Source organism: Monodelphis domestica, chromosome 1, assembly GCF_027887165.1.
Source record: "Monodelphis domestica isolate mMonDom1 chromosome 1, mMonDom1.pri, whole genome shotgun sequence".
Classification (NCBI taxonomy): domain Eukaryota; kingdom Metazoa; phylum Chordata; class Mammalia; order Didelphimorphia; family Didelphidae; genus Monodelphis; species Monodelphis domestica.
In genome coordinates, this window is record NC_077227.1 from 517,986,117 (window position 1) to 518,012,012 (window position 25,896).

Below are 25,896 nucleotides of genomic sequence, written 5' to 3' on the forward strand. Positions count from 1 at the left end.
GATAGAAGATCCTGAGTTCAAATTTAGCTTCTGAAACTTCCTTGCTATGTGACTCTGGGGAAGTCACTTAATTTCAGTTGCCTAGTCTCCACTGTTTTTCTGCCTTAGAATCAATAGTTAATATTAATTCTAAGACAGAAGTTAAGGTGCTTTAAAATGTATATATTGTCCCTGATCTCAAGGAACTCACATTCTATTGAGGCAATATGTAAATAATTACATAAAAATGAGATCTATACAGTATAAGTGGGAAGTAATCTCAGAAAGAAAGTATTGGGGCATGTGAATAAGAGAAGAACAGAAAAGGCCTACTGCAGAAGTGGGTTTAAGTTGAGTCATGAAGGAAACCAGGGCAACCAGAATATAGAGATGAGGAGGGATAGCATACCAAATATGAGGGATGATAGATAAAAAGGCACAGTTTTGAGAGATTTGCAAATAACAGCAAGAGACTTGTAGCTATGTCTTTGATTAAGTGAAGGGGAGAAAAGAGAAAGATGACTGGAAAAGGAGAAAGATATCACCTGGTTAAAAGATTTTGAGGAGTAACATGCATATACACCTTTAAATATATCCCTTTGGCAGCTCAGTGGAAGATGGCCTAGAGTGGAGAGAAGAGAGCCTTGTAGAGACTGATCATCAAGCTGTTATAATAGTCAGTAATTGCAATAGCCAATCTTGAACCTAACGAATTATTGAGAAAATATACCTCCACTCCTATCTTTATAAATATAGATGACTGTGTATGAAATACTGCATATATTAATCATATTTATTTGATGTGTTGGTTTTTCCAAATTACCTTTTCTCTTTCTCTTTGTTGCTAGGTATGGCTCTCTGGTTAGAAGGAAAAAATGAGATATATACAGAAATAAAAGTGATCTAAAAATAAAACATCCATTTTTTTAGTTTGCCTACTATGTTTGGATCAAAGACACTCTCATTATACACTGTTTTCAAATATTTTATAGAAATGAGAAAACTTTGTTATGTTGGTACCTTTTGATGTCTTCCTAAACAGCATGACAGGAACTAAATAATGTCAGTTCAGCTTCTTCCCCCTGGCTAGCTTCAACCCCCAGAGCCAGAGATAGAATCAAAAGTTCAAGATCCTGCTTCTTCTTCTCTGTGGTCAGACCCTCAACTCCAACTCCTGGGAACATCCCATTTGGAACCTTCTTCTTGATAGACAGGTCCCCAGCCTTGGTTCTTACATCTTGGCTTATCCTGCAAAACCTCTTTCTCTTCATGTCTCTACCACACCTATATAATTATGTAGAGTAGTAATGTCAAACTCAGAACTCTTTGGACCACATACAGATTTTAAAAACCACAAATTGACATTATATTATATTTTATTTATTTTATTAGACATTTCCTAATTAACTATTAATCCAGCAAGTATACCTCTTATGTAGAAATTATTGATCAATGATAAAGCAAATAGATAGGAATAATATAATCCAAAGGCTAGATGACAGTGAGCCCTGAATTTATCATTGTCTGACCCACCATCTTGCTTTACCACACTGTACCTATAGTGCTCATCACTATTCTAGGCCACATATGTTTTATTGTCCCCATTTTGCAAGTGAGGAAACAGAAGTTCAGAGTAATGATGTGAATTGCACAAGGTCTCATACCTCTCTGAGCCGGAGTTTTCTCATATTGAAAAGTGGTAACCAAAAAATAAAGTGAAGAGATTGAACTAGTTCCTTTCTAGAACAAAATCTTATGACCTAACAGTGGATCAGGTTTTAAAACTTCCTCATTCTGATTCCCAGATTCATTGTCCTTACAAAGTCTGATTTGGAGAGAAAACCCTTGGTGCCCTAGTTGAAGGAGACCTCCTCTGAAATGAGGTACTTATGACTATAGTAGAAAGAGAATAAGTTTTGGAATAAGAGAACCTGGACACAGATCCTGGTTATGCTATTCTTTGTGTGGCTCTAGATAAAATACTTTATTTGTCTGGGCCTCAGTTTTCTTATCTTCAAATGAGCAGGTCAGTTTAGATGACTCCTGAGGTCCCTTACATCCCTGAATCTATGATTTAAAAATCACCTTTTTTTTTGCAATGTCCATAACATAACATAACATAACATAACATAACATAACATAACATAACATAACATAACATAACATAACGTAACCTTGGATATTAGTATTTATTTTTCCATATTAGCATTTTGATTTTTTTAATCACAAGAAGGGTTAAATTTTGAGGGGCAGGAGTTTGATCAACTGCCATTGTGCAATTTATTAAACACAAAACACTTAGTTTATTATTAGGAAATACTGATAGAAAATAGGAAGGAGGAAAGTGCAAGTAATCTTGTAATACATTTTAACTAAACCCCAGATCTCAATCCTAACTAAATTTCTCTAGAAAACCATCTATCTACCTAATGTTACAAGTGAATCACTTTAAAAGACTGATATATATTAATTTAAGGTCGCCAAGGAATTCAGCTATGTAATTCCTAAATGAAAACTCAAGTTTGCAGTCAATCTTTTATGGAGTTTAATTACAATAGGAGGAAGAAAGGAATTAGAGATAGAGAGAGAGAAAAAGGGAGAGAAAGGAATAGGGCTTAAATACCCCTTCTGTTTAGGCTGGGCCAAAAGGCCCAAGCCCTTAGATAGCTGGGGCAAAGAAAGGAGATCAGTCTCTATCACTCACGTGACCAAAATGGAGAAACAGTCTCAGAGGCCCCCACCTTCAGCTTCCTTCAGAGCAAGCTTCTCAGAGTCCACTGCAATCACTCCGACCAAACTCCTCAACCCTCTCGAGTCTTCAGACCCCCCTGATCTTTAAGGAAACCATCCCAGTTGCCTCCCCTCAGTTCTCACATCTACCAATCACTGTCCATCAATTTCCCTGTGCCAATGGAGGCTCTAGCTTAACCCAGGACCGCCCAGAGGCTTTGCACATGTCTGTTGAAGGTCATATTTTCAAATGATTAAATCTTTGCTCCTTTGCTACAGCCCTTTCTAAATCCTGTTAACCCGAGTAGGGTAGAGATTGGAATAATTAAATTTTGATCTAGGCTGCAGCCCTTACTCAATCCTGTTAGGACTGAATAGGGTGGAGATTGATTCCAAGTATCTCCATTGTATCAATTCTAAAATCAATCATGACTCAAAGAAATTCCTGTTCTATGCTTAAGCATAGGTCAAAGTCCTTTCCATTGTTCAGCAAAAGGTTTATGTCCTAAAGTAATCTTAAGAAGGGAAGAGAAGGAACCTCCCATGCCAATGGGGTTCCCATTCCAATAGACTATCAGTAAGAAATTTTCCAAGTATGAAATATCCCAATGGTGAAATTTCCAATATTTATAAGTCTAAGGAATTTTGAGGTTTACAATCCCCCCTGATGATCATTGGGAGACTAGTCTCCCCATTGATCATTTAACATAATCATTTTGTAGTTCTAAATTCACTTCTAACTAAAGATATACACAATATTCAATTTTCTAAGAGAAATTAGAATAGTGAGAGAGGAAATAGAAAAGAAAAGAAAGCAAAACCAATGTTTGCTAGGCGCATTGACAGAAAGCCAAATTAGGGGCAGTCCCTTTTGGCATAAATGTGTACAGTTACAATAAATGTTCAATCAAAAGTTCAGTCCAATCAATCACATCCAAAGTTCATTCTTGATCTTCTTGATGAAGTGTAGGTTTTCGGCATCTTTCTGCAACAGTTCATTCTCTGGATATAAAAATTTCAAGCTTCTTTCTTGAAGATCTTTTCTCAAACAAAATCAAAATCTTTGAATTTTTTATAAAAGTAAAATCTTAAACAAAATTCTTGGATTTTTTCAAAAATTCAATTCAAAAAATTCTTAGATTTTAAATTAAAATACAATACCCCCTGAAGTAAGTATTTAAAAAAAATATATCAAGTTTAGCTCAGAATGCAATGTTCAGTTATGGGGTTGTATGTGTCAATTATCAAAAGAATAGAAAAATAATCAAAAACATAAGAAAAATTCAAAATAGACCTTGTATAGGTCCAGTTTAAAGTAATTTCTATCCCACAAGTATGTAGGACAGAATGCAGTAATATTTCACTTAGCCATTTGTAGCCGAGACTACAGGAAGTTGCCATAACATAAGAAGAAAAGAATTAGAATTCTATTTTGATGGGGAAATGTCATTCCCTTGTCTGATTTTTTCCTCAGGGATATAGGGAGCCAGCATGATAGTCAAGCTTTGTACTTGTTTGAGTACTTCGAAAAGAATGTAGATACAAGGAAGTCCTACGACTTAAACATAAGTTAAGTGTCGCAACCTTGAGTCTCACTTTAATATTTCTTGTGTGCTCTATTGGCACTATTCAGGTTTAGTCTGTGCTCCTTGTTTTTATCCCTTTTCCTGGAATCAGACACAAACATTAATCACAGTCCTATAATATTTTATCAATAAATGGCAGGTTCCCATAGTTTAAAGCTTTTAGGCATATATTGATATTATAGCAAGAGTATATATATTAACTTGTATTACTGCAGGGAAAAATAATATTAGTATTAATTATGTGTACCTTCAGTACAAAAAATGAGAAAAAAATCAAATATTCTGATAAAAAAATAAAAGAAAAGAAATAAGAAAAAATAAGAAAAAAAATCAGTAATTCAATATATTCTTGAGAAAAAAAAACCAGCATCCATTTGTCTATGGATTATTATCTCCAATTCTTATGATAAGATAGAGTCACAATTCATATGATAGGATAGAGTCAATCAGTCTCAGCAGAAGATGCTTTCTTCACATGTGAGCAGTGAATCCAAGAGTCTCTTTCTCCAATCTTTATAGATGTTGGAGTAGTTAATAATATTTGGAATGGTCCTTCCCATGAAGGTTGAGTTGCTCCAGTTCGCTTGAAATTCTTGATATAAACTTTATCTCCTGGGTTCAGGTCATGCAGAGAAAAGTCTAATGGTCCAGCTTGTACTGCAGCTCCGGATTCATGAAGTTCACATAGTTTGTGCTGTAACTCCTGTATATAGGAAGCGATAGTAATATCTCCCCCTAATAGCGATGTATAAGCCGGGGAGAAAGGCTTAGCCTGTATAGGCGGATGTCCAAAAAGCATCTCAAATGGTGAAATATGTAAGTCTCCTCTAGGTCTGCTTCTAAGATAAAATAGGGCCAGAGGGAGAATTTCAGGCCATTTTAAATGGGTCTCAGTGCATAATTTGCCAATCATAGTCTTAAGTTCTTTATTCATCTTTCCTACTATTTGGAGAGGAGAAAAAAAAACTGAAAAAGGTTAATTAATATCAACAAAATCAATACAATCTAAGAAGAATCATCTTTATTATACTGGGAAGTTCCCTGGGCACCCTCCTGAAGGGCACCTCTCTGAGGGTCATTAGCACCTCGAGTATTTTTTGGACGAGCGCCATTTCTCATATATTGTTGTTGTTCATTTTCATTATAATTTTCTTTAATTGGAACATTGTCATTAAATTTCCAATTCCTATTTCTATAATTCTGGTTTCTAAAGTTCTTATTTCTATATTCATTATAGTTATTTCCGTAGTCATTATTATAATTTCTAGAATTCTGGATTCTATAACCATTATCATCATTTCTATAGTTATTATTTCTAAAACTATTATTAAACTGTGTATTCCTTCCAAACATCTTAAGAAAGGTTCTACAATCCATCATATTGTGGCCCTTCTTCCCACAGAAGTGGCAAGTAATGGATTGATAATTGGATTTCTGGAGAGGGGCAATTGTCGTTGGTTCATTATCATGCCCACTTTCTAATTTAGTTATCCTATCTATTACACATCTCATTTTTTTCTTCATTTCCTCCATGTCATCATTATTTTCTTCCTCCTTTTCCTTGTTTCCCTTTAAAACATATATAGCTGTTTTTCGCAATTCTTCAAGGTCCATATCTGACCATCTTGGGCATTGTGTTTTAAAATAATTTTTAATTGCTTTGCAAGAATTGTTTACAAAGATTCTTCTAACTTGTCTTAAACTACTCTCTTTAGTTAAGTCCCAATCTAAGTATCTGTCCCCAAACTCGATAATTCTGTCCATAAATCTGGAGGGTGTTTCTTCGTCCTTTTGCTTAATTTTTTCCAGTTCCATCCACTTATCTGTACTGTCTGCACATTCCTTCATGGCCATGAGGATGGCCTCTCTACAACGGTATAGTTGTAGATAATCCTCAGGATTGTTATAGTCCCATTCGGGATCCTGAGATGGCCAATGTGCTGCATTACGCCCCCGGGTTTTGTTGACATGAGCAATTATTTTATTTTTTTCACGTTCACTTAAAAAAGCCTGTAGTAAGCTCTCAACATCCTTGTAAGACGGATTATACTGAAAAAAATATGTCTCCCATCTTTTTTGTTACTAGAAAAGGATCTTGTTCATATGTGGGGATATTTCGTGTAAATTCATTTATTTCTTGGGGAGTAAACGGTATCCTATGTCTTAAAGTCACCACATCCCCATTCCGTCCTATTTCAGGTACTTCTCTTAGAGGAAACAGGCCTCTAGTTGAATTTTGCACCTGTGGGTCAGTTTGACAAGGACAGGTTTCTCTAGGAGGACAAGATCTCCCTTGCATTGGAATTTGGTTTTCTGTAGGAGAAGGAACATGAGAAGCTGGGATTGCAGGGGAAGGGTTTTGGGGATTAAATTCAGACAAGATTTGCACTACACGAGAGAAGCAGTCTGTTAACTGGGCTATAGGGAAGGTGTTTTCCATCTCTATTTCAGGGAAGGAAATTTCCTCATTCAAAGGTTCAGAAACAGGTCTGTTTCTGGTAGAGTGGTTGTTTGCCAATTGATCCTGTAAGAAACTTTTTAGATCTTCTAATTGGGCTTGCATTTTATCCTCAATTTTTTTTTATTTTATCATCTCTAAATATAGTATTGAGGATTACAAAAATGACAGTACCTATTAATATAAAAATTTGGAGGTATCCTGCATTCCCCAATGCCCCTACTTCTTCAGCTGCCATATAATTGTCAAAGAATGTAGTACTCATTTTTATATGTATATTTTGTAATTTCACAAAACACGTGGGGAGCAGGGCAAAGTAACAAACTTTCCACAGGTTTTTTTTTTCTAATCCAGGAAGTTGTTCCTTAAGGGAAAGGATATTTAGAAACAGCTCTTCCAGCCAGGAGTTTAGAGTCCTGTTGCTGAGATTTAAAACAGCTGTTTTCTGTCTATCAGAGTCACACAGCTGGGAAGTATCTGAGGTCCAATTTGAACCCAGGACCTTCTGCCTCTAGGGCTTGCTCTCAATCCGCTGAGCTACCCAGCTGTCCCTTAAGATTAAAGGGAAGAAAAAGGAAAAAAAAACTGCTGATTCCAATTTAACTTAAGGAGAAAAGAGAAAAGAGAAAAAGTTTTTTATACTCACGTGTTCTAGCAGCTGTGTCTTTAAGCCAAGTTTTTTGTTAAAAAAAAAAAAGAGGGACTAAGTGGTAAGACGGTATAGTAAAAAGGCAAGGAATTTCAAAAATTATTTGAGAGGATTCTTTAGACTCCCGTGTGGTCAGCCACAATGTTACAAGGGAATCACGTTAAAAGACTGATATATATTAATTTAAGGTCACCAAGGAATTCAGCTATGTAATTCCTAAATGAAAACTCAAGTTTGCAGTCAATCTTTTATGGAGTTTAATTACAATAGGAGGAAGAAAGGAATTAGAGATAGAGAGAGAGAAAAAGGGAGAGAAAGGAATAGGGCTTAAATACCCCTTCTGTTTAGGCTGGGCCAAAAGGCCCAAGCCCTTAGATAGCTGGGGCAAAGAAAGGAGATCAGTCCCTATCACTCACGTGACCAAAATGGAGAAACAGTCTCAGAGGCCCCCACCTTCAGCTTCCTTCAGAGCAAGCTTCTCAGAGTCCACTGCAATCACTCCGACCAAACTCCTCAACCCTCTCGAGTCTTCAGACCCCCCTGATCTTTAAGGAAACCATCCCAGTTGCCTCCCCTCAGTTCTCACATCTACCAATCACTGTCCATCAATTTCCCTGTGCCAATGGAGGCTCTAGCTTAACCCAGGACCGCCCAGAGGCTTTGCACATGTCTGTTGAAGGTCATATTTTCAAATGATTAAATCTTTGCTCCTTTGCTACAGCCCTTTCTAAATCCTGTTAACCTGAGTAGGGTAGAGATTGGAATAATTAAATTTTGATCTAGGCTGCAGCCCTTACTCAATCCTGTTAGGACTGAATAGGGTGGAGATTGATTCCAAGTATCTCCATTGTATCAATTCTAAAATCAATCATGACTCAAAGAAATTCCTGTTCTATGCTTAAGCATAGGTCAAAGTCCTTTCCATTGTTCAGCAAAAGGTTTATGTCCTAAAGTAATCTTAAGAAGGGAAGAGAAGGAACCTCCCATGCCAATGGGGTTCCCATTCCAATAGACTATCAGTAAGAAATTTTCCAAGTATGAAATATCTCAATGGTGAAATTTCTAACATTTATAAGTCTAAGGAATTTTGAGGTTTACACTAAGAGGGCAATATCTTCTGCTAGGCCAAAGCCCTTGCCTACTCTCACTATTCTCTCTATCTGATGATATAATCCCTATCTTATCTACCTGTATACCCAAGTTATCAAAGATCAATAAGGCTATTAAGGCCTTATTCTGTTTCTCTGTCTCCAGTCAGAGAGAGTGCTAGCAACACATCCTCTCCCCAGGAGAGCCAGAGACAAAAGCCCCTTTCCAGTGGTCTGCATCTTACAAACCACACTCAGCCACACCCTTCTGTCACCAACTGGCAAACTGCACAGTAGGGGGTCTCTTACTGAAAAATATTATTGCTCCTTTTCCTCCTAAATATAAAAAGGATAAATTTAAAAAACTCTCTTAACAATCAGAACATGCTTTCTCTTACCTAAAAGAAACATGTTTTTCATCCATCTATTCATTCATCTATCAGACATTTATTGACTGCCTACTCTATACAATGCATCATACTAGGTTGTGGGAGAAAGATAAAAGTTTATATAAAACATTGTTTCTGTCATCATTATAACAATACTAATACTTAGGATTTATAGAGCTATGAAGACTATTAAGTTCACAAAGCACATTACGAACATCATATCATTTTGTCCTCACAACCCTGGGATATAGCTGCTATTATTAGCACCATTTTATAGATAAGGAAACTATGGCAGACACATTAAATGACTTTTCTCCAATTCTAACTCTAGCTGCCTCACCACCTAGATGCTTTATGGAGCTTTAAGTCTGGTAACAGTAATAACTTTAATATTTTTCAGTCTTTTTCTCACAATCTAGGTAACACAAGCATTATTTTCCCCATTGTACATAAAAATGAGGAAACTAAAGCTCACAGAACTTAAATGATTTACCTATGGTCACAGAGCTAGGAGTAATTAGAGCTTCCTTACTCCGATTCCAGAACTCTTTCTACTAAACTAAGGTGTGTTTGACCAACTTTATGTTGGTTAGTTGCCTCTTTGAATGCACCTACTGCCAGGTGAGTACAGAGGAAATCTTAGACTATTACATTACTAAAAGCTCATTTTTAAAAAGCACTAGTTGACTCCACTCCACCCCTCATGTGACCAAATTTTCCACTGAAGCTTTTTTTTCTCTATTTTTTTTCTGCTCTGTGGTCAGCTTTTACTTCAGGACTGCTCTGTTCTTATGGTCTTTGAATAATTTCTTATATGAGGGAAGGAGAATTGTATAAAGATAAGACATTTTTATGAGATCATGAACTTACTCATCAGTTTAAAAGTTGGCAAAAGTAAGTTAGTCATTTAATTGAATGCGTGATACCTTTGATCCCCAGAACAATCTTTTTCCTTTTTGGTAGTCTAGTTAGCAAAATGAGTGATGATAATATTCTCAAATTTACTGAAAAATTTAGCTCCCTGAGAAAAATTTGGCTTAGCCTCCAGAGATAAACTAATCTGCATTCCTGCTTCCAGACAGGATTATACTTAAATCATTCCAGGCAGAGAATTATATGCCTTCCTCTTAAGAATTTCCAAGAAGATTTTTTTTTCCTCTACCCACCATTCTAGGGTTTCACAATCATCACAATCAGAAATATTTTTCTCTAAATTAAATACCTCATTATCCAACATAAATGTGGTGTGTACAAGGTATAACACAGGAATTTTCCTTTTGGATATAGAAACAGATCCTTACTATGCCCTTTTCACCTTTAATTTGGCAGCCTTTTTTACTGTAAGCTACATAATCTTAATTCTTTTTGCCAATCATCATAGAGCAGACCTCATTTTTTCCTATCAAGAGCTATTGATTAATAGGGAACAAAATCAAAGGACACATAAATAAAAAGCAATTTAGGTTTTTGTTTGTTTGTTTTTTTAACCCTTACCTTCCATCTTAAAATCAATACTGTGTATTGGTTCCAAGGCAGAAGAGCAGTAAGGGTTAGGCAATGGGGATCAAGTGACTTGCCCAGGGTCCCACAGTTGGGAAGTGTCTGAGGTCAGATTTGAACCTAGGATCTCTAGGCCTGGCTTTCAATCCACTGAGCCACCCAGCTGCTCCCTAAAAAGCAATTTAATTTTAAGAGAAAAATATTAAATTTTTTACATACCTTGAAAATGAAAAAAACAAAATAAATTGAATAACCTTCACATGTGATGCATCTTATTCGAGCAGTACATATATAAAGAATCTGTGTAAACTATGAGTTCAACATGAGAAACACCTTAGCTCAAAGAACTAGCAGTTTAACTTCTAGAGAAAATTCACATTATTTTCTACTTGCTTAACTTAAGTACTAACCTAACTATGAAATACTGAATGCAAATATAGTAGAGATTATGTAGTTTGGAGGAGTCAGATAAGGCTTCTTGGAAGAATGGAAGCTCAGTCAGTTGTTTCAAGCATTACCTCAGACATAAGGGAATGAATGAGTAGCTGGAACATTGAGCACTAAAAAAATGTATAAATCCCCAAATCCAGGAGATCTAAAGCCAGGTTAGCAAATCAAGGAAGAGAACACAGACATCAGAGGAACCAAAAAAACAGTTAGTGCTTGCCACATGTACAGCAGGAGTTGAGGATGCAGCATAAAGGGGGGTGGTTAGACAGTCATTAGCCATATAGAATTCCTGACAAATACAAGAGTAGAGGAATGGATTGTTAGTACTAGCATTAAGGAAATTATCCCAAGGAAACTACTCTGAAAATTTATTCAGATATTATTTTTCTTCTTTTCCTCCAAGAAGAGCCATTTCTGAGCAGGGGAATCTGGCCTAGGGATATACATGTGACTGACAAAAAAACAGCTGGCTAGGAAGTTCAAGAGTGGGGAACAGGCACATGAAAGGTGCAAAGGCTTGACAATCTAAGCTTTGAATTAATTGAAAGAAAAAAAGGTCACTTCAGGCAGGGAAACAGAATAGACAAAGACAGAAATTAACAGGGAATCCATTGTTTTGTTATTAAGGCCTTTTGGTCGTTTCTTACTCTTCATGACCCTGTTTGGGGTTTTCTTGGCAAGGATACTGGAGTGTTTTGCCGTTTCCTTCACCAGCTCATTTTACAGATGAGGAAACTGAGGCAAAGAGGGTTAAGTGGCTTTAGTCACACAGTTAGTAAGTTTCTGAAGCCGAATTTGAACTTGGGAAGATGAGTCTCCTGACTTCAGGCCTAGTGCTCTATACACTGCTCTATCCATCTAGCAGCCCATCAGGGACAGTAAAAGGACTAAAGTTACATGTTAGTTGTGAGATGATCAAATGTAATCAACTTTGCTACTAGTAATAATGCAAGGATCTGGGACAATCCCAAGGGACTTGTGAGAAAGGATGCTGTCCACATCCAGAGAAAGAACTGTGGGAGTAGAAACACAGGAGAAAAACATGATTTATCACATGTCTATAAGGGCATATGATTTGGGACTTTGGTTTTAAAATATAACTATTTCAAAAATGAATAATATAGAAATAAGTATTGAGCGATAATACATGTATAACCCAGTGGAATTGTTTGTCGGCTCTGGGAAGGAAGAAGCAAAAGGGCAGGGAGAGAAATTGAATCATGTAACCATTGAAAAATATTTTAAAATTAATTAATTGATTAAAAAAGAAAATAAAATTTGAACAATTTTTAAAAATGAAAGTTACATGTTAGGAAAAATGGAAAATAAGATTATGTAGCTAGAGAGGGACCATATCATAGCTTTGTTGAGTTTGAGACACAAGATAGCAATGTGGGTAGGGTAAAGAATGTTAGACATCAAGTCAGGAGAGACTTGATGTAAAATTCCAGATTCACTCAATGACTGTGTGTGTCCTGAGCAACATTTAACTTCTCTGAGCTTGTTTCCTCATCTGTAAAATTGAGTAGTACTTATCTCATAGGTTGTTTCAAAGCTCTATGGAAGCATCAACTACTATGAAATCTCTATGATGATGATAATAATAATAATAATAGATAGTAAACTTTACAACAACCCTATGAGGTAAGTGCTAAGGAGATGAACCTATTAAACCCTTACCCTCTCTTTTAGAATCATGTGTTGGTTCTAAGGAAGAAGAGCAGTAAGAGCTAGGCAATTCGGGTTAAGCCCAGGATGACACAGCTAGAAAATATCTGAGACCAGATTTGAACCCAGAACTTCCTGTCTCCAGGCCTAACTCTGTGTCCACTGAGCCACCTCGCTATCCTGAAGCAGAGATTTATACTGATTAAGTAACTTGTTCATGATCACATAACTAATAAGGATCAGAAGTGATATTTGAACCCAGGTCTTCCAGACCTTGTGTCCACTATTACCACATTGCATCTGATACCAAAAAAGCCCAAAAAGTTGAAAAACTTGAACCAAGCAATTATTTTTCCAACACAATAGGAAAATAATGGTTTGAATAAAATTTTTTAATTAAATGAACTCAACAGTTGTTTTTGCATTATATAAATACAGCCTGATTGTTTTCCCATATGATACTGCTTTCTTTGAACTCTTCTTTAAGATTCTGGCCTAGTCTATCATTTATGCTATTCTTTCTGTTGTTTTTTTTTTAGCAATTTGTTCTCCATTTTTCCATAACCTATTGTTTTCATTAATTAGGATTGATTCCTTGCTCACTTAAACATTTGTTCCATCACTAACCTTTCCAAGACTCTTCTTCTCCTTAAGATCATCTTAGGAGGATCATAGGGTACAGTGATAATTAGTTAACCTCTTAAAGTGTTTTGAAGTAAATAGTAGCAAATAAAAACTCATTTGTCCTGAAGTTATTCTTTTGTCAAGACAGTACTGTGGCTGAATAAAACTGAAGGAGCCAACTTGTGAACCAAGAACAATGATGACAGTCTTTCTTTAAAAAATTAGGTTTAATTCAAGTTATCAAGAATTGAAATTACCTTCTTGAACTTTGAGAAAATGAGACTAAAAGATGGATATTAAAATTCCTAGAAATTCTTTAATAGAAATCAGTTAAAATTCATCAGGAGAACTGTTAAAGAAATCTCTCTTTGACATTGAATTCAGTGTACGAGTCTAAAAAACCATGCTAATTGATTTTTAATTATATAATTTTAAAGTCACTCAGAGAGAAGTTTCCAGAAAAATAACAGAAAAATCCCCAAAGAATAAGAAAAAAAAATTATAGGCACCAAAAAAATCAACTAAGAAGGTTTCTGATTTTTGTTATTGATACATATAGCGATTTTTGTTATTGATACATATAGCGATTTTAATTAAATCTTTATAATAGTAGTCTAAACATATATTAAGATTAACTTGGATGAAAACATGAGAAGGGAATAATCACTTTTAATAGATCCACCTACAGGCTATTGCAATAGTCTACAATAGTCTAACGTTGTTAAGGGCCTGCACCAGAATGGTGTCAGTGTCAGAGGAGAGAAGGGACTATATGCAAGAGATGTTACAAAATATAATTGACAGGCCTTTGTAAAATATTGGATATGGTGGATGAGAGAAAGTGAGCAAAGTGACATAGATTGATAGCCTAAATGACTAGGACAATAGTGGTGTCCTTAATAAGGAAGCTAGGGAAAAGATAATAAGTTTACTTTTAGTCCTATTGACTTTACAATATCTGCAATGAGCTGTGTGAAGTGTGAATCAGACTTTAATTCCTTACAGACAGTGTTATAAGGAATTTTATTTGTCTCATTCTGGCTCTTTAAGAGCAGAAGTCTTCTCAATAGAACTCTGTCTCTTTAAGAGAAAACCATAAAAGAGAAGAAGGGAGTGAGTTCTGGGCTCCATCTTCTCTGGCTGTCTCAGAGAACAGAAGTTGCTGTTTGGCTCTCTGACGAGAGATATGACATCTGACAGATGTGGCAGTTGGAGTTGAGAAGAACTGATACTTGGTTAAGGAGGTTGGAGAAGATAAAGATTCATTTTTTAGTTTAGGATTAAATATTAAGATAGAAAAATTATTATCTTAGTCAGTGAGAGTAGGCAGTCAGGCTGGCTTTGGCAGGCAAGAAGAAGCTGCAAAGAAAGCAATTGGATTTTAGGGTTTTCTTCGAGTTTTTAGTATAGGAGTTACTTTTGAGAGTTTGAGATACACATACAAAGTTGAGAAAGAGTGTGATTTACTGAGAGCTTTTCTCCTCAGTTCCTTGAGGGAAAAGAAGCTGTCAGAGAGGTGCTGCATCAGATTCTCATAGTTATATCTGACAGTTTGATTTCATATATTACTTTAAGGAGTTCATTATCACTTTAATGTACATCAATTAGTTAGTTTTAGATAGATAGAAATTTTAATATAAGTTTAGAGTAGGCCAGATTTAGGCCTGCTTTGCAGGCAAGAAGATAACTGCCAAGAAAGGCAGTTAGCAGTAGGGTTCTTTATAGATTTTTAGTATAGGATTTGGGGTTTAAGATTTAGTATGATTAATAGATATAATTTCCTATTTTCCTACCTCCTGTGTTCTATCCCTACCTCTCCTCCAAAATAAATAAGGACACTGGTTTACCAAACAGCTCTCTGCAACTTCATCAACCTCCACCAATAATATTTATCACCTATAACAGCTTGGATATGATATTTATTAGCTATAACAATGTCAACCATCAAGAAGCTGAATATATATTCAAGCCCTGATTATCTATTGCCAATAATGAAAAGGTTTGGAAAAGTCACAGTGCTGAGCCTTGGAGTTAATTATATAGGTGTAAAAGGATTACCTTGGCCAGCTAAGTGGCACAGTAGATAAAGTGCCATACCTGGAGTCAGGAAGATTCATCATCCTCAGTTCAAAGTCACTTAAACCTTTTTGTCTATTTCCTCATCTGTAAAATGAGTTGGAAAAGGAAACAGTCCAACACTCTAGTATCTATGCCAAGAAAACCCCAAATGGGCTTGGACATGACTGAAAAATGACTGAACAGCAACAACAACAAAAAGATTACTTTATTGCAGTAAAGACCTAGTTGAAATTATGTAATATAAATTTGTATGGGACTCAGTCAGCTTGGTTTCATTATTCTCTTCACCTTTGTTCAGCAGTGTGTGAGTAGGAGCAAAGTTAACAGATGATAAGAGTAATCTAGAGCTGAAGCGTTGCAGGGCAAGATAGGGTGAGGGGGCAAGGGATTACAGAATAGAAGATAGGATAGAGCTGAACTGGTTCTCTAATGGGTCAAGATGGAGAAAGAAGGAGAGTGTAGCCAGTGCAAGAGCATAGCCTGGAAAAGAATTAAGGAATCAAGCAGTTACAAACCACAGGATAAAGAACAGTTTGGAAAGAAAAGTGGAATGACAGAAGATTGTGATCAGATAAGGAAATTTCATAATTCATCAACATTGAAGTGGAGCTTTTGTAATTAATGACAAAATCAAGAGTATGACCATCTCTGTGTTGCTGTGGTGGGATGGAGTAGTAGGCTATGGGAAATGAACAAGTTAAGAAACTATGACTTAAGAGTATTTGACAGAGAATCAGTATATTGAAATCTCCTAGCATGAGGACAGGACTTTGGGGAGAAGAGAAAGACTTGGAGTCAGGCACTGAACTCGTTGAGGAAAGGAGTATATCCTGGAACTCAGTAAATAACAGCCACCAGAATCTTGATAGGATATTAAATATGGATTGAATGAACCTCATGGGGGAGAGGTTACTATGGTGGTAGAAGGAGAACCTGGGATTGGGGATAGAGGAGAATTCCAACTCCCCCATCTTGACCAATTAGTTGGGGGAATAAGTGAAAGTGCAGCCAGTGCTAGAAAGGGTGACTAGGGAGGTTATGTCTTCAGGAGAGAACCAGGTCTCAGTGAGAACCAAAAGATGTCAGTGGGAAAGGAAAAGATTTAAGATGAATAAAATGTGTTACTTAGCACAGATTCCAGAGAATATACAGTGGGAGATGTGGGTAGCTTTCAAGTACAGCACTGGGGAAAGAGAGAGTTTCAGTTCAGAGGACTGTAAATAAGAATTCAGACAGAGGGAAATGTGGAATGGGGTTTGTATAATGACAGGCAGATGTTTGGATTTGCTGAAATAGGAAGGGTATGACAATTAGGTAGGAGTTTGTTAATTATTGCTGAATGAGTTTGGAAAAGTTATTAGCATCACTAAGGTTGTGGCCTTAGAGTGATGTTTCCCTTTCTCTGATATTCAGTGCCATGTACAATGTGACTCCTACCTCTCCAATTCTGCTACTTCCCAATATGAACCTTGTGTTCTGACTATGCTCATCTATTCACTGTCTTTCTGGAACATCAGTGAATCAACAAGTATTTATTAAGGGTCTACCATATCCCTGGTATCAAGCTAATGCATTGGGGATATGAATACAAAGAATGAAATAATCTCCAAAGAGAAAGAGCTTATATTCTAAGGTAGCCAAATAAACAAATATGAATAGTATCACTATAAAGGGAATAAACACAAATATATACAATGATTTCAATATAAGGCATCTTGGGAGGAGAAAGCATTAGCAATTGGGAGGGTCAGGAAAGATTTTATGTAGAAAATAGTGCCTGAGCTGCTGCTTAAAGAAAAAGAGAGAATCCATGAGACAGTGGAATGCCCTGCATTCTAGATGAGGTGATCATACATTTTAAAAACACAGAGATAAGAGATGGGATATTATGTATAAGGAACTGAATAAAGTCCAGTTTTACTGGATCACAGAGAGCAGGAGGGAGAGTGATATCCAGTGAGGCTTGAAATATAGGTTGGAAGTAGAGTGTATAAGACTATAAAAGCTAAACAAAGAAATAGCCCTTAGAATTGGTTAAGTCGGGGGGTTACACAGGCTAAGGAAAAATTCTGTGGTAGAAGTGTATAGGTTGACCTGGAAAAAGGGGAGAAACTTGAAGCCCAAAGACCAAATTATTAGACTCTTATGATAATCTAGGTGAGAGGTAATGAGAGCCTAAACAAGACAATAGAAAGAAGGCACTGGATACAAAGATGTTGCAGGTGTAGAAGAAATGACCAGATTTGGCAACTCCTTGGATGTGTAGGTGAAAGGAAGAGAAAAGTACAGAACAATAGCTAGGTTTTAACCTTGAGCCTTTAATAGAAATAGGGTAGTTTGGAAGAGTAGGGAAGAGCTTGAGAGGAAAGATAAGTTCAGTTTTGGACATGTTGAATTTTAGATGTTGCTGGAACATCTACTTTTAAATGTGCAGTTGACAATTATTGATATGGGAGCTGAGGCTCAAGGAGAAACTTGACTGGATCTGCATAAATATAATTATATTCATGGGAGCTAATAAGGTTACCAGGAAAGACAATGTAAAAGAAAGGAGAAATATTTTCTGAATGTTTGAATTTTTTTTTAATTTCCCCAACACTACCATAATCTAAACCATCCTTTAAGGCCCAACCCAAGTCCTATATTCTCTGAGCACTCTGTTCTCCAAGTCATCTCTCCTTTCTCTGAGTATTTACAGTACTTAGTATCAGTCATTAATTACATAACTTATACTCAGTTGTTTGTACTTTTAGTAAACTTTTCATGTAGATTTCACTTGATTTCACTAGGTTATAAACTCCTTCATACCTTAAAATATGTCTCAGAGTTTTCTGTCTGTCCCAGGAAATCAGACATAGGTGCCAGGATGAAAAAATGACAACTAGAGCCATAAAGTGACTTGCACAAAATCATAAAACTAGTCACTAGAAGGGCTGGAGCTAGAATCGCCTCCTGGTCATATAATATTCACTCATTACAGTTCTGGTAATTAGTTGTAACTTTAACCTGAAGTTAAATGAAGATGAGATAATATCTTCAATTCTATCAATGAATTTATTGGTTTTCTATTTTTGTCTTTGCAGTTGACCTTCCCTTGTATTTTCCTCGAGACCAGCCTACTCTCACCTTCCAATCAGTCTACCACTTTACCAACAGTGGACAGTTGTACTCTCAGGCCCAGAAAAATTACCCATATAGCCCCCGATGGGATGGCAATGAGATGGCCAAGAGAGCAAAGTAAGTACAATTTACTGTTTCGGGTCAATACAGCTTTTAATCTTCCCTGTTTACATCATAAAATACCTGGCATATGTGTATACATATACATACATATGCATGTTCCTTCAAAATTTTAAGGAGCTATAATTTCAATATAGATACCCCCTCCACTGATCTAGATTACAACGCAGCTGTCTTTAAGTAGAGAGTTTTCATGAAATATAATGGCCAAAAACTTCATCTCTTGGTGATCAAATTGGTACCAACCATCTCCCAACCTATCTAGGCTGGTCCTTAGGCTACAGACATTGTCATGATTGGGCCTTTTCCTTAGCTATGCTCCACTAGTCAGCCAGTCAAGCAATATGCATTTACTAAGCTCTTACTCTGTGACAAGCACTGTGCTAAGTGCTGGGTATACCAAAAAAATCATGTTTGCTCTCACTGAGTCTGTATTCCAATTGAGTGGAGTAGAGCAAGAGGAACAAAATGTAAATTACTAAGTGCATCATAGTTAATATGTCCCTATCACTGTGCCTCATATGATAATAAAAATAATGATAGCTGCTATTTCTATACTGCTTACTATGTGCTGGGCACTGTGCTAAGTGCTTTACTATTATCCCCATACTGCAATTGAAGGAACTGAGGCAAACAGAGGTTAAGTGAATTACCCAGTATCATACAGCTAGGAAGGGTCTTAATCTCATATCCAAACTCAGGTGTTCTTGATGCCTGATTCTATCCATGGCCTGATAAATGCATCACTGCATGCTAGCTATGTTTATTTCACCATGGCCCTTCACTTTGTTCAGCATGATGTGGAATTATAAAACTTCAGAAAGTTCTTCAGAGAAAAACATCAGGAGAAGATGAAACAAGCAGAGAAGTTGTACCTGTACTTGCACGGGAGAGAGGAGCATATATCTCTATATGACATCAAGAAATAAGAGATGAGTAAATGGGCAGATTCCCTTAATGTTCTGGCCTTGAGTCTAGAAGTTGATAAATTTATTAAGTAAGAAGTCCATGTTGGACTTATACTGAGTGACAGTACAGAAAGCTCATCCAAATCAGTGTTCTTTATATAAAGAGTAGATAGAAGAGAATTAGAAAGGAGAAAGGATCAGCAATTGTGGAAAATCAGGAAAGGCCTTCTGTGGAAAGTGGACTTTGATTTATTTGGGTCTTGAAGGAAGTAAAGAAACTAAGAGGTAGACAAGGAAGCAGCAAGCATAGGAGACAATTTGTGCAAAGGCCCAGAGACAAGATACGGAATGTTATATTCAAAGAATTGCAAGTAGTTCCAGTTAGTTGACTTAAGGAGAGCATGTGAAATGATAAGACTGGAAAAGTAGGAAGGGGCCAAATTTTGAAGGACTTTAAATGACAAACAAAAAGATTTTATTTCCATCCTAGAGGTAATAGGGAATCACTAGCCTTTATTGAAGCCAAAGGTGCCCCTTCAAGCCTCACCTTCCCAGGGAAATATCATTAGATCCATGCTTAGGAAAATCACCATAGCCACTAATTGGAGGATGTATTGGAAGGAAGAAGCATGAAGCAAGGAGAGCAATCAGAAGGCTCTTGTAATCAATGAGGCCAAAAAAACAATAAGGGCCTGTGTTCTAGGGGGTAGCTGTACAAGTGGAGAAAAGGGACATATAGAAAGTGATATTGTGAAGGAAGAAAAAACTAAATGTTGGAAAAGATAGTTAGAACAATGGTACAGTTGATTTGAGTTAGAAATAGAGTAAATCAAGGCTAGGACTTGTCCTAAATTATGATGGAGAGAAATAGTCACCAATCATGAGAGAAAACTCTTTAAGTCAGCAGCTGGTGAGGAGAAAGCTAGAGAGGCTATATAATTTGCCAAGTATTTATAGCACAACAACCTTGTGTGATAAGTCATGCAATTATTATTTTCTCCATTTTATAAATAAGGAAACTACCTCCATAATGACCAAGTCTAGTATTTTCTCTTTTTTGAAATGTCAGTGACTTGTGTAGGCTGAAAGGTGCCCAAGAGAAGGAATTGTCCAGAGAGTTCCATATTTATAGTATTCAGCACATTACAAGAGTTTGATAATTTTCTGGGGTTTTTTCTATGTAGATATACCTTGAGCCTTTAATAGAAATAGGGAAGAGCTTGAGAGGAAAGACAAGTTCAGTTTTGGACATGTTGAATTTAAGATGTCGCTGGAACATCTACTTTTAAATGTGCGATAGACAACTGTTGATATGGGAAATGAAGCACAAGAACAGACTTGACTGGATTTGCATAAATATAACTATATTCATGGGATCTGATAAGATTACCAGGAAAGACAATATAAAAGAAAAGAGAAGTATTTGCTGAATGATTGATTTTTTTTTTTAAGTTTCCCCAACACTACCATAATCTAAACCATCCTTTAAGGCTCAACTCAAGTCCTATCTTCTCTGAGCACTCTGTTCTCCTTTCTCTGAGTTTTTTTCTGTGTAGATATACAATACATTTTGAGAAGATAGACATTTTATTTGTGGTGTGTGTTATATAGACTGAACCAGACATTTCTGTGGGGTTTCCATGGCAAAGGAATCTTGTTTTTTTTTTTCCTTAAACAGAGCTAAGCATGCTGTCGGCCATAAGCCTATGATTTCAGTATAGGAATATTGTAAGTGAAGCTTGTTTATCTTAACAGATTAACTTGGAGTGTCTAAAGACATTTGCTTTATGTTAACACCACTCTAAAGAAAACATCTGAAGTGACCTTAAAAAAGTAGCAGTTTTTCTCCTGCAGTAGAGTCGGATTTACTTAAATGCAATAAAAGAAAGACAATATCACATGCTGGCAGGAAGAAACAGTAAAAAGACAGGCTTGACACTTGAAGCATTTGGCAACTGAAACTATGCTTTTGTTCTACCTGAAGGCTATATCAGATGAATCTAACCAAGAAAATCATTTCCATAGAGATACTTAAGGTTGGTGAGGAAAGTTGAAGAGGTCAAAGGCAACATTGCTAAATTGCCTTGTTTGTCTTATGAAAATATTTGTATGTCAAGAGTGGGTAAAAGACTGTTATTCATCCAGGGAACTTTGTAGAGGATATAAACACTCTCACGGTTTATGTAGAGCAGTAAAGCTCCCTGAGTAGAGTCAGCTGTTTATTCTCTTTTTGGAACATAATTGTAAGCATAGAAATTTAGAAAGGGACACAACCCTACACAATCCCTAAGTCTTACTGATCAAACATATTCTTATGTTCATTGAATTTGAATATAATTCTCTCATGACAAATAGGGAAATCCTGCATCTTAAAATAAAATACACTATCGAGCCCTATAAGAAATATGCCCTTTCACAATTTTCACAGGCATTTTAGTGAAGTTTTGAGGCATAGTTCCAAAATTGCTTTCCAGAATGGCCAGACCAATTTACAACTCCAACAACAGCAAATTCATATACCTATTTTCTTTCTTTTTAAATTTATTTTTAACAACCATTTGTTTTTTCTTCTCTTCTCCTGCCTTCCTGCTCCCCCATTCATAAGTTTGGTAAACAAGCAAACAAAAAAAACCCAAACCCATATAATGAATATACAGTCAAGCAAAACAAATTCCTATACTGGCCATGCCAAGAAATGTGTCTCAATTTGCACTTTGAGTCTGTCATCTTACTGTCAGAGAATGAATAGCATATATCATCGGACCTTTCGAATCTTAGTTGGTCAAAATTCTCACATCTTTTAAAATTGTTCATTTTTACAATATTGTTGTATGTGAATAATTCTCCTTATTCTGCTCAATTAACTCTTATGCAATTAACTCTTCATGGAAGTCTTCCCAGGTTTTTCTGAAACAATGTTCAGTATTTCTTGTAGTGCAATAGTATTCCAATACATTTATATTCTATTCCATATACATATAATATTCCTCAACTAATAGATACCCTATTTCAGGGGGTATCTATTATTTTCACTACAAATATATATATGTACACACACACATACAAATAATTTTTGTACATATAGAACCTTTTCCTTGGTCTTTGATCTCTCTGGAGCATAAGTTTGGTAATGATATTGATGGATCCATAAGTATTCACAATTTAGTAACATTTTGGAACATTGTTCCAAATTGCTTTCCAGAATGATTACACCAATTCACAACCTCGCCAATAAGGCATTAATGTGCCTGTTTTCCTAAAACATTTATCATTTCCCATTTTTGTCAACTTTGCAAGCCTGATAAATGAGGGGAAACCTCAGAGTTGATTCAATTTTCATTTCTCTGATTGTTAGTGATTTGGAGGATTTGTTCATGTGGCTGTTGTTAGCTTGAATTTCTTGAAAACTGCCTTTTCGTATCCTTTGACTACTTATGGTTTGGTGAAATGGCTTTTACTCTTAAAAATTTGACTATTTATCTTGGAAATGAAACCTTTATCAGATAAACTTGCTGCAAAGATTTTTTTCACCTTAGGTACTTCCTTTCCTTATAATTTTAGCTACATTGGTTTTGTTTGTGCATATCTTTTAAACTTAATGAATGTAATTAAAATTAGTCACTTTATCTTTTGTGATCTTTTTTTCTTCTTTTTAAACCCTTACCTTACATTTTAGAATCCATACTAAGTATTTGTTCCAAGGCAGAAGAGTGGTAAGGGTGCTAGGCAATTGAGATTGTTACTTACCCAGGTTCACATAGCTAGGAAGTATCAAGATCAGATTTGAACCCAATATTTGAACCTCCTAATTTCAGGGCTGGCTCTCTATCCACTGAGCCACCTAGCTGCTCCTTCTGTGATATTTTCTATCCCTTGTTTGATCATGATCATTTCCCCTATCCAAACAACTAAAAGATAATTTCATCCCTGTTCCTTTGATTTATTTATGATGTCAATCTTTATGTCCAAGTCATGTATCCATTTAGACCTTTTCTAGGTATATGGTATGAAATGTTTATCTCTACTTAGTGTCTGCCAGGTTGCTTTCTAGTTTTTCCAGGAATTTTAAACAATTCAGTGAGTTCTTCTCACAATAGCTAAGGTTTTTTGAGTTTGACAAATGTTAGACTATTATTTTTTTTATTCTATAGGCTATGTTGTGCCTCCTATTCTATTGATCAAACTTTCTAATTATCTGTTATTTAGAATATTTTTCATATGATTTTTGATAACTTGAATTTCTTCCTCTGAAAACTGCCAGTTTTGGCCATTTATCAATTAGGGAATGGATCTTTAATAAATTTGAATCAATTCCTTATTACATATCTTAGAAATGAGATCTTTATCAGATAAGTTTGCTGCAAAGGTGATTTTTTTCCTCATCATTTCTACTCCATTCCTCTCTGGACCTTGTTTCTGATTCTTTGGACTTCTAGAATTCTTTTTCTACCATGTCCCAGCAGCCTTTTTAGTCTTTAAGAATACTTTCTGCCCCTGTGGTCCTTTCTTCTAATTGATCAGTTCCTCCTGAAATGTATAACAGTTCATGCCTTCATTCTTTTCTGGGCTTTTCTCTTGGCCCTCCAGATTTCTTTCCCTACCATGTGCCCATCCTCCTATATAAGTACCTTTCTTCTCCATCTTTTTCAGCTCCCTTTAATGTATTGCTTTTCCTAATAAGACTGTAAACTTGGGGGCAACTGGGTTGCTCAGTGAATTGAGAGCCAGGCCTAGAGACGGGAGGTCCTAGGTTCAAAACTGGCCTCAGACACTTCCTAGCTGTGTGCCCCTGGGCAAGTCACTAAACCCCTATTGCCTAGCCCTTACCACTCTTCTGCCTTAGAGCCAATATACAGTATTGACTCCAAGACAGAAGGTTCCAAAACAGAAGGTAAGGGATTAAAAAAAAAAAGTGTAAACTCCTTGAAAACAGAAACTGCTTTTTTGTTTCTTTTTTTAAATTCTATATGTCTGTGAGAATAGAGAGCAGATAAATATTTATACTTACTATGTACTAGGCACTTTATATTTATTTTCTCATTGATCCCTACAACAAATATATATATATGCATATATATCTTTATAAATGTGTTTATATTCCTTTTTCTTCCAATTTGTCAGAGATTTTTGTATATATAAAACTTTCTTAAACTTCATTTTTGTTCCCTAAGTTCTTTCTTGTTTATTTTTTGTTACATTTGTCTTGGTCTGAAAGGGATATGTTGAGGTCCCAGAGTCTTATAGTCTTACTATATATTTCTGCCCTATAACTAGGTTAGTTTTTCCTTAAAGTATTTAAATGCTGTGCCATTTGGTGCATATATGTTAAGAACTAATATTAATTCATTGTGATACCTTTCAACATACTGTAGTGTCCCTATTTGTCTCATTGCTGTTGTCTGGTCAGAGATCATTATTGTGACCTTTTTTTTGGTTTGTCTAAAACATAATAGATTTTGTTCCAGCCCCTTATCTTAATAATTTGTGCATGTTTAAGTCTCAAGTATTTTTCTTGTAAATAGCTACATAGGCCTTGCTCTCTATCCACCAAGCCACCTAGCTGCTCTTACTCTTCAGTTCTTGAATGCTTTCTTTATGACTGTTGAATCTTTCTACATCAGGTCTCTGCCTACTCTAATCCATCTTCCATCCAGCAGCTAGTCATTTTCCCAAAGTTCAGGTCCAACCATATCACCCTTTTATTCAATAAAACTCTAGTGACTCCCCATCTCTAGGATCACATACAAAATTCCCTGCTTCTCATCAAAGCCCTTGATAACCTATTCCTCTTCTATCTTTCCAGTTTCCTAATCTTCACCATGTGTGCCTTTATATGGTGATGCTGACTTCCTTACTATTCTATAAGCAAGGTATTCCCTCTCTTAGCTCCCAATATTTTATCTGTCCCTATACCTAGAATGCTCTTCTTTCCTCAGCTTTATCTACTTGCTTCCCTAGCTTCCTTTAAGTCCCAATAAAATATCATCATTTACAGAAAGCCTTTCATAACTGTCTTAATTCTAGTGCCTTCCCTCTGTTAATTATTTATACTATATATAGCTTATTTGTATATATACATTTATTTGTCCCATTGGATTATGAACTCTTTGAGGGGAGAAACTGTATTTTGCCTTTTTTGCATCTCCAGCACTTAGCACAATGCCTGGCACATAATAGGTACTTAATAAATGTTGGTTGATTAACTTATTGACATTTTTTTTTCTTTTACCTGGAAGCTCTGGATTTGACCATGATGTTCCAGAGATTTTTCAATGGGATATTTCTTAAAGTCAGTAACTAGTGAATTATTTCTTTTTTTTTTACTTTGCCCTCAGATTCTGATAAATCTGAGTTTTCCTTCATGATTTTTTCTCTTGCTTCATTTCTTCCAGGAATTCTAATTGGCCTTGTGATCAAGCAATGTTTTGTTTTGTTGTTATTATAATTGAGTAATTTCAGTCATGTCCCCTTCTTGATGATCCACTTTGGAGTTTTCTTGGAAGAGATACTGGAGACTGGAAGAAATACTTAGAAGAGATACTGCTATT

At 35.9% G+C, this 25,896-nt stretch overlaps 1 protein-coding gene across 8 annotated transcripts in view; it reads left to right on the forward strand.

Moving 5' to 3' along the window:
* The window catches only part of BABAM2 (BRISC and BRCA1 A complex member 2), a 604,603-nt gene that overhangs the window by 532,696 nt on the left and 46,011 nt on the right, over positions 1–25,896 (forward strand). For 7 of the 8 annotated variants that reach the window (XM_007476024.3, XM_016431556.2, XM_001371252.4 and 4 more), the window contains one exon: positions 18,284–18,437. In XM_007476024.3, the coding sequence (XP_007476086.1) occupies positions 18,284–18,437 (154 nt within the window). Of the gene's footprint in view, positions 1–18,283; positions 18,438–25,896 lie in introns of those variants that run through there. The other variant, XR_001628762.2, reaches the window with a different exon arrangement.